The 18,148-nt window shown below is 38.5% G+C and overlaps 6 protein-coding genes and 1 non-coding gene across 12 annotated transcripts in view; 4 read left to right on the plus strand and 3 right to left on the minus strand.

The window, feature by feature from the left end:
- Positions 1–1,574, minus strand: part of LOC112455340 (ubiquitin carboxyl-terminal hydrolase 14) — a 3,907-nt gene extending 2,333 nt beyond the window's left edge. The window contains exons 1-4 of one of the 2 annotated variants that reach the window (XM_025017188.1): positions 1,443–1,574; positions 1,297–1,351; positions 615–793; positions 63–524 (exon numbers count right to left, since the gene is read on the minus strand). In XM_025017188.1, coding sequence (XP_024872956.1) covers positions 63–524; positions 615–793; positions 1,297–1,312 — 657 coding nt within the window. In that variant the 5' untranslated portion in view covers positions 1,313–1,351; positions 1,443–1,574. Of the gene's footprint in view, positions 1–62; positions 525–614; positions 794–1,296; positions 1,352–1,438 lie in introns of both variants that reach the window. The other variant, XM_025017189.1, reaches the window with a different exon arrangement.
- A 489-nt stretch (positions 1,575–2,063) lies between these two features.
- On the minus strand, positions 2,064–5,487 carry LOC112455342 (guanine nucleotide-binding protein subunit beta-5). Its single transcript, XM_025017191.1, has 5 exons — positions 3,868–5,487; positions 3,625–3,761; positions 3,428–3,546; positions 2,944–3,301; positions 2,064–2,784 (listed from the first exon to the last, which is right to left on the minus strand). The coding sequence occupies exons 1-5, from the start codon at positions 3,971–3,973 to the stop codon at positions 2,455–2,457; spliced, it is 1,050 nt and encodes a 349-aa protein (XP_024872959.1). The 5' UTR covers positions 3,974–5,487; the 3' UTR covers positions 2,064–2,454.
- Positions 5,488–5,648: 161 nt separating this feature from the next.
- LOC112455339 (ATP synthase subunit alpha, mitochondrial) lies at positions 5,649–8,773 on the plus strand. The gene is made up of 8 exons (XM_025017187.1): positions 5,649–5,830; positions 6,207–6,320; positions 6,497–6,846; positions 6,997–7,353; positions 7,441–7,822; positions 7,927–8,071; positions 8,149–8,266; positions 8,355–8,773. The coding sequence occupies exons 1-8, from the start codon at positions 5,765–5,767 to the stop codon at positions 8,467–8,469; spliced, it is 1,647 nt and encodes a 548-aa protein (XP_024872955.1). The 5' UTR covers positions 5,649–5,764; the 3' UTR covers positions 8,470–8,773.
- An 85-nt stretch (positions 8,774–8,858) lies between these two features.
- On the minus strand, positions 8,859–10,521 carry LOC112455346 (calcineurin B homologous protein 1). The gene is made up of 5 exons (XM_025017196.1): positions 10,244–10,521; positions 10,097–10,164; positions 9,712–9,975; positions 9,501–9,594; positions 8,859–9,364 (listed from the first exon to the last, which is right to left on the minus strand). The coding sequence occupies exons 1-5, from the start codon at positions 10,378–10,380 to the stop codon at positions 9,220–9,222; spliced, it is 708 nt and encodes a 235-aa protein (XP_024872964.1). The 5' UTR covers positions 10,381–10,521; the 3' UTR covers positions 8,859–9,219.
- A 134-nt stretch (positions 10,522–10,655) lies between these two features.
- Positions 10,656–15,157, plus strand: LOC112455338 (serine-arginine protein 55-like). Its single transcript, XM_025017186.1, has 7 exons — positions 10,656–10,810; positions 11,231–11,466; positions 11,681–12,542; positions 12,675–12,758; positions 12,851–13,050; positions 13,154–13,582; positions 13,943–15,157. Exons 2-7 carry the CDS (start codon positions 11,232–11,234, stop codon positions 14,149–14,151), a joined length of 2,019 nt encoding a protein of 672 aa, XP_024872954.1. The 5' UTR covers positions 10,656–10,810; position 11,231; the 3' UTR covers positions 14,152–15,157.
- A 751-nt stretch (positions 15,158–15,908) lies between these two features.
- LOC112455358 (THUMP domain-containing protein 1 homolog) lies at positions 15,909–17,575 on the plus strand. 5 transcript variants are annotated; one of them, XM_025017221.1, is made up of 5 exons: positions 15,909–16,265; positions 16,370–16,592; positions 16,670–16,877; positions 16,946–17,180; positions 17,273–17,575. In XM_025017221.1, the coding sequence occupies exons 1-5, from the start codon at positions 16,071–16,073 to the stop codon at positions 17,357–17,359; spliced, it is 948 nt and encodes a 315-aa protein (XP_024872989.1). In that variant the 5' UTR covers positions 15,909–16,070; the 3' UTR covers positions 17,360–17,575. The 5 variants fall into 5 exon arrangements, with proteins under 5 accessions (XP_024872989.1, XP_024872991.1, XP_024872993.1 ...); XM_025017223.1 differs by having other exon boundaries at positions 16,370–16,534; positions 16,633–16,877; XM_025017225.1 differs by having other exon boundaries at positions 16,370–16,502.
- A 287-nt stretch (positions 17,576–17,862) lies between these two features.
- Positions 17,863–17,934, plus strand: Trnaq-cug. Its single transcript has one exon. It is a non-coding gene; the product is annotated as a tRNA-Gln (tRNA).
- The last annotated feature ends 214 nt before the right edge of the window (positions 17,935–18,148 follow it).

The raw sequence follows: 18,148 nt of genomic DNA on the forward strand, positions 1-18,148 counted from the left end.
TATATATATATATATATATATATATATATATATATATATATATATATCATATATTTAATAACCTTTGCAGGTAACTTTTGTTGCAACATCCTAATTAACTCTGTCCAACATTCATTTGCGTCTTGTTGCTGAAATACCCCCTGTTCGGTTTTTTCTGCAAATCTTGGAAAAGCCAAATGTAGCATTTGAAGCAAAACAAGCGGTGCTCTAGCTGTTCCCTTGTCCATGTTATCGTACAGATCTCTCAACGATGCGGTTATACTTTGTGCAGTTATCGATAAACTTGCGCCTGTCGTCCAACCTCCTGAGAAAATCTTCAAAGCTTCTCGTAATTCCGGTACGGTTTTTAAACATTGTACAGTCGCATTTAGATAACACGTGTTGCCGAGATTAAGTAAACCTGATGGTAAATCTAAAGCAGTAGCCAATTCAGCTTCATTCATATCTTCCAAGAACACTGGCTTTTCTATTGGTTCTATAGGTACATCTTCCTCCTTGGAACCCATCATAAGTATCGTGACACCCTACGACAATCAACACGCACGTACAAATCTTTTAAACATTATATACTAAACCAGCTAAGCTAACTAGAACACGTATTTAGATATTGTTACATCTTTAAGTTTTAGATTGCCCCAGTCATCGTCCTTGAGTGTCATTCCTTTGAGCATAACTTTTTGCCTTTCTGGTTGAACCCCGGTCAACGCAAAGAGCTGTGCCTTAAATAATATTGGATCTTCTTCGGTATTAACTTCTACATTAGAAAAGAGCTCTTTGCCCCATTTAACTTTAACTGAAACACCGTGATAATTCATGAGTAAAAAAGAAACTGCAGAAATATGATAACGTAGATAAATACAGCTGGAATATAATTCTTGTAAACTCTCATTAAAAAAATGAATTTAAAGTTTAAGCTGATAACACAATATCTATAAATAAATAACATCATATGTAAATAAAATAAAATTAACCCACAGCGTAGTCTAAACTCAAGTTTAAGTTACGTTACGTAGAGAGTTACGTGTATAAATTAATGATTAGGTGTTTTGTTACATTGTTTTGCCAAGCAGCTATATGCATTTCAGATTATATTCCTCATAATAATTTTTAGAATTAATTTAGATTATTTATTTTCAATATTAACAAATATTTTAGCTCAATATATATATATATATATATATATATATATATATATATATATATAGCTAAAATGATAATACTACTTGCTTATTTCGGTCATTAAATATGAATGTAAACTTCTAGGTTAGAGACACTAAAAGATATTCAAATACATACTTGTATATTGAGGCATGTTTATTCCTCGTAGCTGCAACTTGTCAATACGTTATACCTATAAGGTATTGAATTAATGCAAGATTTTCTTTTTTAATAACACGTACGTAAATACAAAGTGCTAAGTCAGGTTCGCGGCACTTACTTACGTGTATCAAACATGTGCCATCAGTCACCACAAAGAACAACGAAAAATTTACTGACAATGAACGTCGCCACAACAATGAATAGAGATAGCCAGCTGTTTCAGACCTTGAGTCTGTTCTTAAAAATCTGCGTTACATGTTGCATGTTGCACTTGGGAACAGCACTTGAAATAAAAGATGATTCGAGATATTAAAAAGAGAACAGATGAGAAAGATAAATGAAAAGAAAATTCAATTACAAAGAATATTAAACAACCACTGATATACATTGTCATATACAAATAAACGTGTGCATTTTAGGCACGAATCGTTACGTTCTCCTCTGGACAAATTTACTGGCTTTTGCACTCTGAACATATAGTAGCCAATTATATCACAGTATATCTTGCTAGGATTGTTATTTCGGGAAAAGCAAGTGGCTGCGTGGGTCAGGTCTTGCGTGCTTTTTAATGGGGGTGCTTTCCATTTACTGACACAAGTAAATCTTTTAATATCTGAAACACGTTTATTTTATTTTAAGCATAAAAATAGAATATAATATAACTAAATAATAACAAAATTTATGAATGTACACGCAGCAACTTCACCCAACAATCTTTATAAACAAAGCAATGTTTACACACGTTGGATTTATGAACGTTTATTTTTTTTGTGGCATACATATTGTGACTCCGCTAAGAATTATTATATATATATTCACTAAAATTTTTCTGTAAATTAGGACCAGCCTAATGCAACTTTTTTAATGTTAGATCACATTACATTTTATGTATTACATTTTGCATGACAAAGCACGCTTGCTATCGCGTGCAACAACACGTTAACGCATCATACATACGTTGGATATTATGAAAACATGATAACATACAAAAAGTGAATGGAGAAGAGGTGAGACGTTCTAAATAATCTAAATAAATAGAAAAAAAATTAATAAATATTATCTATGTGTTGCCTAACTAGAGTATCTCATATCTCATATCTCAACAAGTTTAAGAGAGTAATGGTCGTGATGAAGCTAAGCCCAAACTCGTAAAGTTGCGTCCCAGCTTCCGGTAGACAGGGCAGTACCGTCCGGAGAAACCCTTAGACACGAAACTCGGTTTTCATGCCCATATAATAGTGCCACTCGTTGGCACTTTAAAGTATCCCACACATTCACCGTATAATCATTATATCCAGCGAAGAGCAAGCGGCCGCTTACACTGAGATCAACCGCGTTTGCTCCGAATATTATACTTTCTTTCGCGTATACCGCGACTTCTCTATCGGCACGCAGATCGAACAAACGACAAGTAGCATCGTCCGAACCTGTCGCTACTGCATCGCCGCCTGGATGAAATCTTACCTGCGTGCACGACGAATATATCATCATATTAAATATTATATACCGATATGAAATCAAGTAATATAAAATATATCGCGTAACGATATATAATAATTACTTTTCACGCATCAGTACTATACGGCAAGATGTGAAAAAATATACACGTTAAATGTTACGTACTGAATTAACGTCAGATTGATGCCCTTCAAAACTTTGCACACACTGGCCACTGCGCATATCCCAAATCAAGACCAGTTTGTCACAACCACCGGATACAAACGTGTTTCCAGTTTCACTCGGCGCTAGATCGATAGACATGACGTCGCTGGAGTGTCCTTGAAAACTCTGTAACAATTGCCCGCTTTCTACGTCCCACAAACCGCACGTGCTGTCTCCACTGCCAGTTAAAATCTGCTGATCACTGTTGGGAAACGCGCAGCACGACATGTACGACGTATGCGTCCCAACGGTCTTCTTGTGAGCCGATACATCATCCTCCAGACTTAACGGATAGACCGTAACTTTATTATCCAAACCTCTGCAACATTAATAATAATAATAATACGAAAGATAGATATAACAGAGATTTATCACAAATCTCTGGCTTAACGTGTCTCTGGCTCTTATAGTAACGTTGTCATACGCCATTACACGTAATATGTACCCGCATGCAACTAAAGTGCCGCTAGGGCCATAAGCACACGCCATCACCCATCTGGTCGGCATACTGACGGCATGTTCTTTATTTGTAGTAAAGGCATCCCATATGATCATTCTTCCATCCTAAAAGTAAAAGTAATATATATATATTTACTATATTTTATGTAACATGTAAAATAAAATACTTAAAAAAAGATTTACCTGTGAAGAAGAAACAATATGACGCTTATCGGGAGACCAGTCGGAACATAAAACTTTGGCCTGATGCCCTTTTAGGATACGTCTAGGTTTTACATTTATACAATTAATTACTTCAAGCCTGTCCGCTACGCTGGCAACTAAAACAAAATGTGTTAAGGATGATGGACGATGAAAAATAAAGAAACATAGTATTGATAAGTAAAGTTCTAAATGTCACAAACACGAGAGATCGGATTCATTTACGTGTAATATCATTTAACTTTTGTCGTTCATCCTCCAAGCGTATCTTTAAGCATTCCGCTTCCTTCGCCAGCTTCTCCATGTGTTCCAGCTCGGTTGCAGAGTCCATCGTGCCTCGTGTCTGGACTTGCTGGACACCGGTCAACTTTTTGATAAAGAACGTTCACAAACGGATAATAGTCTTCTATACGCTAAAATGACATGTATGTCGGTGTCCGAGTTGTACACATGCACATCCCGTATATGTATCAACTCTAATATGAAATGTATAATGTATATGCATGTCTTTATGACACGTCCACGTCCCTCGTTACAAATTATTCATTTTACATTCATTTTAAATTCATACGCACAGCACGAGGCAGTTGTTTGTTATTCGAGATTAGAATTTCAAGTATACGTTGCGCTAAATCCGAAATCTCATTTTCGCGAGCGAGACGAAATAACGGGGAGTCGTGTGAAATTCTGACGGACGTCGACATTGTTTCTTGTTTCACGCGTCTAGGCTAGCTAGGCTGAGCTAGGCTCTCCCCATTCCCATTAAATCGCGTTTGTTTTCTTTTTTAAGAGTCAACTGTCCGCGGTCACACGCAGTAAACGAGGATAATCGATATGGCGACGTGTAGCGAATCGCGAATCGACGCGAGATGTAATAACGGAGCGCTTGACGCCGGACGCCAGCCAGACTCGCCGTAGTCGCCGTAACCCGCAACTCGCCGGAGCACGGATGCTTCTCTTGTTCTTTTGACCACTCTTGACGCTTCTGCACCTTGCACTCGCACCACCTCGCACGGCTCGCACCTCGCACTGCTCCGTGCTCACTGCTGCTCACTGCTGCTCACTGCCTCGCTGTCCGCTGTCCGCTGTCCGCTGTCCGCACTCCACAGTGTCCGCGGCGCCCGACACTGTGCCACTGTGCCGGGTGCCCGACACCCAATACGTATCGCGCACACAACTAAATTTTTTTAATAGAAATCATCAGATTTACCGATATCTCTCTACATTACTTTTGTTTTTTGTTGTCGATTACAATTTTACGATGCGGCTTTAGGGAAATGACAAAAATATATGTATTGATGTATCTGCGGATAGCTTTTGTGCGTGGAGACTGATGGGGAGAGAAAAACACTCATCGCTACTCGATCGCTTCATTGCTTTCGTGTAATACGTGTTTTATGTATGTAGTTGGACAGAAAATAAATCTTCAACGTCTCTCCCTACTCCCTATTATATACGCACTCGCATTTTTTCATGTTAACATCTCGGTACACACTTTTCTATTATTTATCAAACAATACGTAATCCTTCCGAAATGCACTTGCATTTGCATATGGCATTCGAATTTCCCGCTTTGCACCGCGGTAACGCGTATTGCGCAAGAGGCAACAGGAAACTCGCTTCTGCTTCGACAGTGTCGCGCAGACTCGCGCACGTTCAGCGAGACGTGGCGAGAATCAGCGTCGAGATGCATACGAAAAATAATAGTTTTTCATATATACGCCAAACGATGGTTAAATTTGGATTATTTGGATCATGAAATGCCAAAAAGTTGATATCGGAAACGTTCGATTAGCGTGTCGGAAGCGCGAGGTTGCTGAAGCTGAAGCTGAAGCTGAAGCGAATCGATGGATCGATGGCCGTCGACTTTTTGCGCACGGCGCATGACCGTACGATAGAATCAGGGCCGGGAGGGTAGCAAGGGGAAGAGGGCTCAGGGTTCGCAGTGAGGAGGGGCGGACGCGGACGGAGAATCACCAACCAGCGACAACCAGCGATCAGCAAGTGTACGACGGACGTTCTTCTGATCCTCGCTCCTCGCTCTACCGCCTCTACCTGCTGTATCTCGAGTCGACCGGTCGTCTTCAGTCTTCACGTTACGTCGTAGCCTGGCCGCTGGAAAATGGCACTCTTGTCCCTACGTTTAGCCTCATCCTTGGCCAGGCACCTGCCGAATACTACGGCCCAGGTAAATAGGAGGAATCTCTTTTTCTCGTTAAACACCCTCGCGGCCGCGGCCATGGCCATCGAGTGTCGCACTTCTCACGCCTGGTGGCCTGGTGAAACGTGTCGACATTTTCCACTTTGTCAGCGGCTCGCTTTGCGCTCCGGTTTATCCCGGTTTACTTGGCGTTTTCGGTCACGTCAAGACTGTAGATAAAATATTAAGTAAGCATTCCGAGTCGCAAACCGCGTAATATTTGTGCGATGCTAGTGGCGTTGATATATAGTATGTACAGTGTATTATGTAAAGTGTGTTGAAGAACAAGCAAGTTATGTAATAAGAGTTTCGCCGGAACATTTGACCATAGTTATACGTATATATGTACTTTTTCGTGTTTTAGATTACGTGGCCTGCGACTGCTATAGCCTCCCGCAAATATCATGTTTCCTGCAGCCGCCGCTCGGCAGAAATTTCTGCTATCCTGGAAGAACGTATCCTTGGCTCGGCACCTCAGGTAGGTAGGCGGCCACAACCTCGTCAGTACGAACGTATCATTTGATGAACGTTGATGCGTGACGCACTCACGGTTGCATGATTTTTTCAACCGTTTATTTTTATTACGTGTTCGGATATATTTTTTTATAAATAACGTTTTCAACATCTAAAGAAGACAACATCTATATATTTTAGGCTAATCTCGAAGAGACTGGCAGAGTGCTCAGCATTGGAGATGGTATCGCGCGTGTATACGGGTTGAAGAACATTCAGGCCGATGAGATGGTAGAATTCAGCTCAGGCTTAAAGGGTATGGCGTTGAATTTGGAACCTGACAACGTGGGTGTTGTCGTATTTGGTAATGACAGGCACATTATGGAGGGTGATATCGTCAAACGTACCGGTGCCATCGTCGACGTTCCTGTTGGCGACCAATTATTGGGTCGTGTCGTTGACGCCTTGGGTAATCCTATCGATGGCAGGGGGCCTCTAAACAATAAATTAAGATTCCGTATTGGAACAAAAGCTCCAGGCATTATCCCCAGGTACGTTATAGTTGGAATTTTTCGTCAGTCTCTCAGAGACTGAACTATGCGGTATCCTTTCTTTGAAAAAAATCAGACCGTGACGGACTTGATTATATATTCAGCATGTACGTAGTAACATTACATACGTCTCTCGTTTGTTGTCAACAGAGTATCGGTCAGAGAACCTATGCAAACTGGAATTAAAGCTGTGGATTCCTTGGTGCCTATTGGTCGTGGTCAACGTGAATTGATTATTGGAGACAGGCAAACTGGAAAAACTGCTCTTGCCATTGATACTATTATTAATCAAAAACGTTTCAACGATGGCGGAGAAGAGAAAAAGAAATTATATTGCATTTATGTCGCTATTGGCCAGAAGAGATCTACCGTTGCGCAAATTGTTAAGCGTTTAACGGACAGTGGAGCTATCAATTATACTATCATTGTATCTGCCACTGCCTCCGATGCGGCTCCGCTTCAGTACTTGGCCCCATACTCCGGATGTGCCATGGGAGAATTCTTCAGGTAGATGATTAAAACCGCGTTTAACGATACTCGTATATATATCGACGTTCGTGCTGCAAACTCACATGGAGTTGATAACGTTTGCAGAGATAATGGAAAACATGCCTTAATCATTTACGACGACTTGTCCAAGCAAGCCGTTGCCTATCGGCAAATGTCTTTGCTGCTTAGAAGACCACCGGGTCGCGAGGCCTATCCTGGCGATGTATTCTATCTTCACTCTCGTTTGCTTGAAAGAGCTGCCAAAATGAATGAAAGTTTAGGTGGTGGATCGTTGACCGCTTTACCTGTCATTGAGACACAAGCTGGCGACGTGTCAGCTTACATCCCTACCAATGTTATTTCTATTACCGACGGTCAAATTTTTTTGGAAACCGAATTGTTCTACAAAGGTATCCGACCTGCTATCAACGTCGGTTTATCTGTGTCGCGTGTCGGATCTGCCGCTCAAACCAAAGCCATGAAGCAGGTATCGTCGAATCTTTTGATATATTTACGTAGCGCAAAAAGATTTATACACAGATTAACATTAATGTAAAATACAAATATTTATGATACTCGATCACGACGTAGGTTGCCGGTTCGATGAAATTGGAATTGGCTCAATATCGTGAAGTAGCGGCTTTTGCTCAGTTCGGTTCGGATTTGGACGCTTCAACCCAGCAATTGCTGAATCGTGGCGTGAGATTAACGGAACTTCTCAAACAGGGACAATACGGTAAGCGTGTCATACGTTTTATGTTGACACGAATCTTGATGGAAATCGATTTACATCTGACATCGTTCTGTTTTCAGTACCTATGGCTATTGAGGAACAGGTAGCAGTCATATATTGCGGTGTACGTGGTTATCTTGACAAAATGGATCCGACGAAGATCACCAACTTTGAAAAAGAATTCCTTGCACACATTAGGTATATATTAACGGTGATTTATGTTTCCGTACGGCATACGTATGTACTTGAACGTTATATGCATTATATGTATCGTATTCTTTTTTAGGTCTGCTCAAAAAGATCTTCTTGCTACGATCGCGAAAGAAAATGTTATTAGCGAAGCAACAGATGCGAAACTTAAGAAAGTAGTTGTCGATTTCCTCTCATCCTTTTCAGCGTAGAGCGAGATCATCGAACGTCATTTTAATGCGAGTCAACATAGATACGTAAACAACATACAAGGTCTTTGAAAATTTTTCTGCTGCTGACGTGCGTTACGGTACCGATCGTACGCCGTGCTATGCAAATGTTACTAGTTTACATTCGTATTATTATAATGTACGTATGTATACGATCTGTACATTAAAAATATTATTGCAGCACGTCCACATACGACCTGTAAACTCGATAACCATCTACAATATTCAATATATTGATACAAAAAGATTGATCTTTAATAAAAATAAAAATGCTGTTTTAGGTGTACATTCTTCCTGATATAAATTTTACCAATACGAAGTACGCACGTAAAGTTTAGAAGAGAGACTTTCAAAGAAGATAAGAAATGATATATTTTTTAATTTGATTTTTTTAATTCCCCTAAAATACATTTTTTCATGTTTTGCGTACAGTTGAATCAAAATTATAGTTGATTCTGTTTTCTTTTTGCTTATACTTAATAATGTATACTATACACACATGCACACATTCATTTACAATTCTTTTTTAACTCGTAGTACGTTTTGCGTAAAAATCCAAGATTTATATTATAGATTACTACGTATACATGATTTGCTTACATATGGATGTTTATATATGCACAATCTCTTGTAGGTACGTGTAAAAATTTTCAACACACGAACCCAACACACCTACATATAAATTCTATATTATATTATATTTTATATAAATCAGTAATCATTGTAATCAATTTAACTGAGAAATCTTATGGACATTTTCTGCTCAACATCCGTACGTTCTAGTGCTTTGCAAAATTCTTCAAACGATATCATACCATCACCATTTTCATCAGCCTCGACTATGGTCCGTTCCGCAATGCTGGTTAACTGTTCTTCACTAAAATAAATACATGCTTCGTAAATTGACAACGTATGTCGAGTGTTTGTCTACGTATAGGAAAGAAATGTATATAGAGTATAGGATGTCCGTGTGTCCGTGATGCATCAACAGTTGTAAAAAAATTACGTCTTACCTGATATTGGCACCAACCATCATATGCAAAATAGCAAGTAGTTCATCTTTCGATATCAGATCGTCGTTATCCAAATCATACATTTTAAATGCAACTGAAAGAAAAATTTTAATATCAAGATTTTTAATATATTTCATAAATTTTATCATCATCTCTTGATTATAACATTGATCATAGTATGTTACTTGATCATATAATCGTCAATATTTACATCTCAACTTTTGCTGCCTTGAATTTAATCGATTGGGACTATTTTTCTTGATAGGTCTAAAACGGGCCAGGACCTGCATAAACTGCAGGAAATTCACTCGGTCGTTCCCACTTTCTTCAAAGAAAGCGTTTACTATTCTTTCGCCAAGAGGATTTATCGCCAATTCTGGGATCCTAAGGAAATCTTCTCGACTGAGTGTGCCGCAATCCCCGCGATCCAAACTGGTAAAGCGGCTGTATAAACGTTCGATTTGATTTGGTGTGACTGTATAATAGAGAGAAGGTCAGCGTAACACGATATTATTAAAATTATTCGCCTCATTATTCGATTCATTGTCAGACTATGTAATTCGTATGGAATGAATAGACAATATGGGGATACTTGCAACCAGTGGCATTCTGTATCTGCGCTATCTCATCCTCGCGTAGAAGAAGACTCGACCTGTTACCCATTCTGTCGTGACAAGTGAAATTTAAATTCGGGCTTATCCGGTTTATCTGATGGTGAAACACACCGCGCGAATACTATTTACATAGCATATGACCGCTGATGACGGCCAACAGACCAGGACGGCGGGACCACCAGGACACCTCGATGCCTCGAACAGCTCGAACTTTGAACTTGGACCAACTTGGACAACGGACGGGATCCGGGATCACGTATCGGCATCGGCAAACTTTGCTAGTTTGCTGTTGGTCGTCGAGCACGGAGCGAGAAATAATTCATGGAATATGATCCGTGCAAAATACTCTGGACAAACAAACACGAAACATACGGACAAATCGACAAATGACCGACGACCGACGGAGCACGACGGAGGACGGAGTTCGTAGTATATCCCTAGAAAATAAATCCTCTAGATTTCCTCCTACGCGCGGAATAAACATCCCATAAGTTTCTTTTGTTTGTCGACTCGTGGCGTCGTGGGCGTAAGAGTTGGTAGCGCTGCGTCGTTTCAGGTTTCAGCAAGATGGCTGAGATGGCTCTGTTGTGATTGTGATTCGCGACTCGCAACGAGCAACGATATTTTCCAAAACATACAAATAGTAGCTGACGAAGATTCTTATGGTGATTGATTTTCGTGAAAAAACCATCTAAAGTAAGTGATTTTAGTAGCGATGTATACGTCTTCGTCGCAACGATTTTTTATACAAATTTTATACAACGACAACTCGCGTAAACGTTAGTTTAATAATGTCAGATGTTGTGATCAAGTTGATATAATGTTTTGACGTGGGGTATCACAGATGATACCTGACGACACTGGTTACGGTCAACGTGACGCTACAAATGCTTTGGAGCGCTCTTCTTCTCTTTTTTTCTTCCGTGAAAGAAAAGAGAAGAGGACGGCTTCGAAGCCGTTGTAGCGTCACGTTGACCGTAGCCACTGACGTTACACGTATCGCGCGACGAGTTGTCATTTTACATGCCAGGGATCTGCTTCGATTCTTCTGGAAATTTTATCGATAACTCTACAATGATCTTTTGTTTGTTTGTATATATATATATATAAAATCAGGATGAGCGCCAGACTTCTGAAAGATCCCGCTACTGCGTCCAGCCGTATATTTGTAGGTCATTTACAAACTGACGATGTTACAAAGTTAGAGCTGGAGGAGCATTTCGCCAAATATGGCACTGTTATAGCGTCGATAACAAACAGAGGCTTTGGATTTGTGCAGTTTGAAGATGAGCAGTCTGCGCAGAAAGCTATTCAAAATGAAAATGGTGCAATGTTTAAAGGCAGGCGTATAGGTAACGTACATACAAGTGCAGCTATAGGCACGCTTGCGTTCGATACTTTTTCTCATAATGTTGATTTTTTTTTCCTTCTTTTATTTAAACAAAAATCTCTTGTTCAAATGTTCAATATTCTTCATCATTGGAAGAGAGAGAGAGAGAGAGAGAGAGAAGATGCACAAGGAGAGATGTTTCAATCTTTTAATTTTTTAAAAATTTCACGTTATAGATGTTAGACCAGCGAAGAAAGATGTTCAATCTAGCGGTGGAAATGCAGGAAATTTAAATGCGAAACAAATGGGTGGATCAAATAATCAATTTAATTCCATGAATAATCAGTTTAGTAACACAAATGACGGGTTTGGTACGAATAAACCAACGTATGCCGGCGGGATGAATCAGAATTTTGGGAACGACAGTACCTTTGGCAACAACCAAAAAGACTCAAACGCTCAAGCTAGGAGCGGTGGAATCAACTTTGACGATGGAAATCAGGCTGGAAGTACGGATATTGAACACGTTAATGCGAAACATAATAATAATAATAATAATAATGGAAATGATCATTTTAATAATCCCACGCAAAATCGTGGAAACAATCAATTTAATATGAATAATCCGAATCGTGGAAACGATCAGTTTCTTTCTGGTCATGGCAATCAAAATAGAGGCAACAACACGCAATTTGGAAATAACCAAATGGGAAATCAGACGAGGCCTGGAGGAGTTGCAGGAAATCGTAATCAAGCTATCGCGGGCAGCACGCAAAACCAAAATGCCGGTGGTGTTGCGATGGGCCCTGCTGGCGGACCAGGTGTTCATAGAGCTCGCGGAACGAGAGGGGGAAAGAATAGAAATAAGAATAATCAGAACAATCCGAACAATCCAAACATGATTAATTTCAGAGATCGAAGTCCAATTAATAGGAATAATCGGATGGAAGATAAAACAAATACGAGAGACTGGGATCTCAAACAAGGAGATAGACTACGTAGCAACAATTTTGTCAGAGATTCATTTAACGACAGTGGAACGCGTTTCGATGAATTCAAAGCTTCTGGAACTCGAGGAGAGACGAGTGCGAGTTTCGGGTAAAGTATTGGACATTTTTGTACGACGTTCGCAAGTGTTTGTAAAAGTAATATTAAGCAAAGAGTGGCGCGTCTAACGAGGTTTTATCGAGATGCGCGAATGCAGACGATCATCATCCGTTTATCTTACAGGAACACCAGTAGCTCGTCTGATTATCTTGCCATCGCAGCTGAGAAGAATGACTGTGAAATTATCGTCGTTAATAAAGCGTTAACGTAAACTATCGATTCTCTTATAAAATTATAACTTGACAAACATCAAGTTGCCGTTGAGTTTTATATAACATATTGTTTAATTAAATATGCAGGAAATATGCGGAAGATATCGAATTACGCTTGAAGCAAATCGGTTTAATGGTAGATTTGCTGTTTCCAAATGAAGACGTTCCTTTAGGTCGTGTTTTGGGAAATATAGCAAGTCGTGGCTGCTTGTATGCCGTAGTCGTTACACCCATCAACCATGAGCACCATTCCTTGACACTGAATATTTTACATGGTTTGCCACAAGGTAGGTGGTTTCACGACGTGTAATATTAAAATTTAGTATATACCTGCACCTGCGCACAATATATGATGATAGTTACGTGGTATTGTATTGTTATATATTGTAGAACACAGAAACATGCCTGTTGAAGATGCTATAAATTTGATTTCACGAGATTTCGCGACGTATAAAGCTGGTGGCCGCTCGGTTCCTTTGAATACCCCTCTTGCAAACGAGCGCCATCCGGATGCTATACAAGTTCTCCTTAATATGCTGGCTGACAATCATCAGCTCACAGTTCTGCAATACGATCGCGTCATAAAGTACCTCGACATGAAACGCGAGGAACAAGTACAAGTTGAATTGGGCGATGCAAAAGATTTGCCGGTAAAAACACCGCTCGCGCCAGTCAACGATCCGAAACAGGCCGAATTACAGACGAGAATATTGAATATCCTAAATAACAGTAAGAGTGCCGCGACAGGGACGGAGCCCAGTCCAGTACCACCACCGACTTCAGCACCAGCCCCAATCCCACCAGCTACGTGGGGAACAGGTGAAAATTACAAATCCATACACGTGCCGTGATAAGAACGATTTCAACGTAACGTACATGTACTTGATCAACGTAATATTATAGTAATGGTTTTATATATCTTTTAAAATTAAAATTCTTTTAATTAAAATCTTGGACCTAAAGTGTCCGAGCTATACTTGATAACGACAACGTTGCAGCACTCTGCAAGCACGCTTGCGTGCACGTATATTTGACGATCAAATATGATTTTTTTTGTTTTGCTTAATATACAATACATTGGAAACGTTGTTTACGTGCGTGTGCGTATAGGCCGTAGAGTACGTATGTAGCTTGTGAAACTATAAACTTGATAAATGTTTATTGTATAATGTCTGATAGCATCAAACGCGGTCACGTCATCCACGACAACCTCTTCTACAGGAGTTTCACCTTCGCCTCTCCTAAATGATCCGACAGTTCAGAAAGCTCTCGACAGTCTCTTGCAAGGTAATCTATTGAAAAACATTGGCGATCAACAACCATCACCTGCGACAACAACTGGGGCGCCATTGTTCGCTGCTTTCTCCAATATCGGTAGTAGATTTTAACCGCCACATGTATTCTATTACATAATCTTATGAGTTTTGGACGTCTTCGTACTTGGCCCGATTTTATTCCGTACTAAACATATACACGCGCGCGAAAACGTAGTCAGCGAAAAGGAGACGTAGAAACTTGAGCATTGCAAACATGATAAATATTTTAGTACATTGTATATTAATCGTGTAAAATGGTAAATTCAAGTCGAGTTTATATCACGTCTAAAAGCACGACACGTATTATTCAAATATTCACCGTACTGTTACTGCCTATATGTATGGTATATAGTATATATCGTTGATAATATACTTGTCTCTAAATAGCTATGCGTTTAAAACTACATATGCTTTGATACACAACATTGCATATAATTTACCAGAAATATACTTGATACGTTTTTGATTCTGCATAGCGCACAAATGCTTGAATATTAGGTACGACACACATACACATCTAAAATACCCGTATTTGAAACAAAACTAATCTTACTTTTCCGTATTATATATGTTTTTATGTAAAAATCAGTTTTTATACAACTTATAGAATGATAAATGTTAGAATGATAAATGTGCAGTATAATTAAAGATACACCCTCTTCTTCGTGTATAAAAATCATTTTAACTTTCATGTTCCTACACTACGGAGTATTCTAACGTTATCCATAATACGTGGTTCACCGGACAGAACGTACAATAATATAAATAAATGATATTGTTAGGTATGTTGTAGTAACTAACGTTTACGTGTTTTTTTTAATTCTTTTTTAGTTCGTACTAAAAGTTACAAAAGTTTGTATTTGCATAAAATTTTTTATAAATTGATAATATATATAGATTTCTTCAAGTAGACGTAGATAGGTCGATAGATATATATTTTAGGCTTTATTAACATTACTTGGCTCTATATAGTGAGTAAATTTATATATTTGAAGTAAGACGGTGTCTGGTGTCATTAGCTATTAATTAACGCTTCAATTATGTAATATATCTAAAATATATTGTGTCTAAAGAATCATCGTACGTATATCGCGTGTAATGAATTTTCTTGTATTTCTAGTGTATTCCCATATGTGATACACAAGAATATATGTAAGATTTATTAACCTCACACACAATACAAAGTTTATATATAATACATAATAAATAATTAAATGTACGTATAAATTTTATCGTACCTTTTATTAAATTACGTTATGTTGTGTTTATGAGTCAAAAAAATAATAATTTTTTCGTGTAATCTTCACATACTTGACCTTGTATTATATTTTTAACGATTTAAACTTTCGTATCTTGAATGTTGGTCGCATGGATATTTCAATATCCAATAGGAGAACATGCTTTCTAGGGAATTCCAACTTCTTTTCTAGTCTCTATACAACATTCTCATCAGTCTCTAGCTGATGATGGAATAATGGGAACTTTTAGAATATCGGACGTCAAGCACAGTTTTAATGGGCGCGTTCAGCAGACCAACCCGCTCACAATCAGTAGCAGTCGAACGTGCGTGGCTCTTACTTTTGGAACCAACCAATCAACAAAGAGTGTTGATAAGACGAACTCAACAGTTGTGTCTGCTAAACGCGCCCAATCTTTACCCCATCCTTACATCTATGTTCTTTATATTGGCCGTGTCCAGCCGAACCTCTGCTTAGCGAAGCGAAAGGTAGCAACTGAATGTGATTGGTTCTTACCTTTGGATCCAACCAATTACACTTAATTGCTACCTTTCGCTTCGCTAAGCAGAGGTTCGGCCGAACGCAGCCATTACCAGAGACCTTCTCCAATCGATACGCGAGAGAGATCAGAGATGAGAGATGAGTGGAAGAAATGCTTGATATATGTAGATATTTTTTATTGTTCCACGTTAGAACATAAAAATTAAAGAATTAGAAGAAAAACACGTTATAAATACAGACAAACAGTGCGCAATGAATACACGAAAAAGAAAGAACAGATATGTCGCGAATCGTCACGATTATAAGAAACGTAAACACGTTGCGCTGGAACCCGGGATGACGGGTTTCCTATGCACGTGCAACGTATACGAAAGAGGCTGCATTACTGATGCCTACAGATTACTCAATCTGTTTGCGGATGAAAAATCTGCATCAGACATAAATAAGGTAGGTTGGATGCGCGTAGACGCGGAAAACAGTATACAGGATATTTGCGAGCATTTGCCGGTTTATGACAAATGTACGTACATATATTCTTTTATTATTTTAAGGAATCTGAAACGTCACGAAGCACACGAAACACACTCGTGGATGAGGAAGGTGAAAAATCTTTAGAGGATACCGACGAAGATGAAGATGTGTCGACAGCTCTAGAGAAAGAAATCACGGAGCTCAGAACAGAGAGTGAGCGGCCGTTGCCTTCTCGAAAATTTCAAGTATATTTGTGTCCGACGTGTTGGATTAATCGTGGCGTAGTAAACGTCGTTCCTTTGAGTAAACATTTACATTTACCGTGTGTCCATATTTTCCATAGGTAGTGGATACGGGTGTTAAAAACATGATTTTTATAGCGAGTACCTTACCAAATCCATTAGAGTTGGTTACCAAAATTGTCTCCAAGTTGGACACAACTAAAGAACAATGTACCAGATACTTGTTGAGATTACTTCCAATTGAAGTTGTATGCAAAGCATATATGGACAATATAAAGGTGAGAGCGAGTGACGTATTTGAAAAGTATTTTGCCCAAGAACCCAAGACATTCAGCATTGTATTCAAGTAAGTTAACAGGTTGTTTTTTACTCAACTCTAAGCAAGTTGGTAATCTTTGTACGTTATTTAAAAAGGTACGAATGTTCTAGTCGACGCAGCAATAACAGCATTAAAAGGGATGAGATTATCGAGGATTTGGCAGAAATAATACTAAGGAAAAATCCGGGTAATAAAGCAGATTTGAAAAATCCAGACATAGCTGTGATTGTTGAAGCGATACGTGGGATTTGCTTACTTTCTATCGCTCCCAACTACTACAAATTTAAGAAATATAATCTTGTCGAAATATGCAAGAGTACAAAGATCAAGGTATTACTATCTATATTTCAATATCAATGATGATTATACGTGTTGTTAATAAATCTAATATTTCCAAAATGTATTGATAAAAAATTTCCCAGTCAACTCCCAAGGAACAAGTAGCAGAGTGTGCGAGTGAAGAAAATTCGGGAGATAATAATCGTAAAGATTCAGATACAACTACGTAAACTACAAAGAAACGAGCCAAGTATACTGCTAATGATAAAAATTTGGATACACAACGTGAAGAAAAAGAACACAAGTCAACCAAGCTCCATGCTTCAGATAGATTTGTTTGTAATATATAAAATATTTATACATAGTGACTATTTTATATTTTGTAAAGATACGCAAACTATAAATAAATGTCGCATAGAACGTACATACGATGTGAAATAATTTTATACGTTTTTGTTAATAGTTAATACCTTTATTTGAATCGTTAGTGGCATATAATTTTAATACGTATTAATACGTTCATGAAATATTGTATTAAACTAGTGATATCGTATATGAAAACGTTTATGTAGTGTAAATTTATACACGTACACGTTAGAGCATAAAAATATTTTATCAGAAAAATGTGTAGGGAAAAAACTTGATTTAATTATGAAAATCGAGGTATTTATTTTTATAGATACATATTGTTAAATTTATAGTAATATCAAGTACAAAGAACGTCTAACAACAAGGTCCCATGGTGTAATGGTTAGCACTCTGGACTCTGAATCCAGCGATCCGAGTTCAAATCTCGGTGGGACCTATTATCATTTTTTTTTTATAACCTGTATATTTTTTTCAATTTTTTGTAGATGATAAAATGTAAAATAAATTGTCGTATTCAACATATTATCGTTATTATATATTTTTTAATTCAACTAATACACAACGATTGAGAGAACGCACGTCTTTTCAATGCCACTCTTTCTAGTGCCATCATTGATGCTATAAAGGTGAAATTTCATGGGCAGTGAAAA

This window comes from Temnothorax curvispinosus, unplaced genomic scaffold, assembly GCF_003070985.1.
Source record: "Temnothorax curvispinosus isolate PA1 unplaced genomic scaffold, ASM307098v1 QBEX01006032.1, whole genome shotgun sequence".
NCBI classification, from domain to species: domain Eukaryota; kingdom Metazoa; phylum Arthropoda; class Insecta; order Hymenoptera; family Formicidae; genus Temnothorax; species Temnothorax curvispinosus.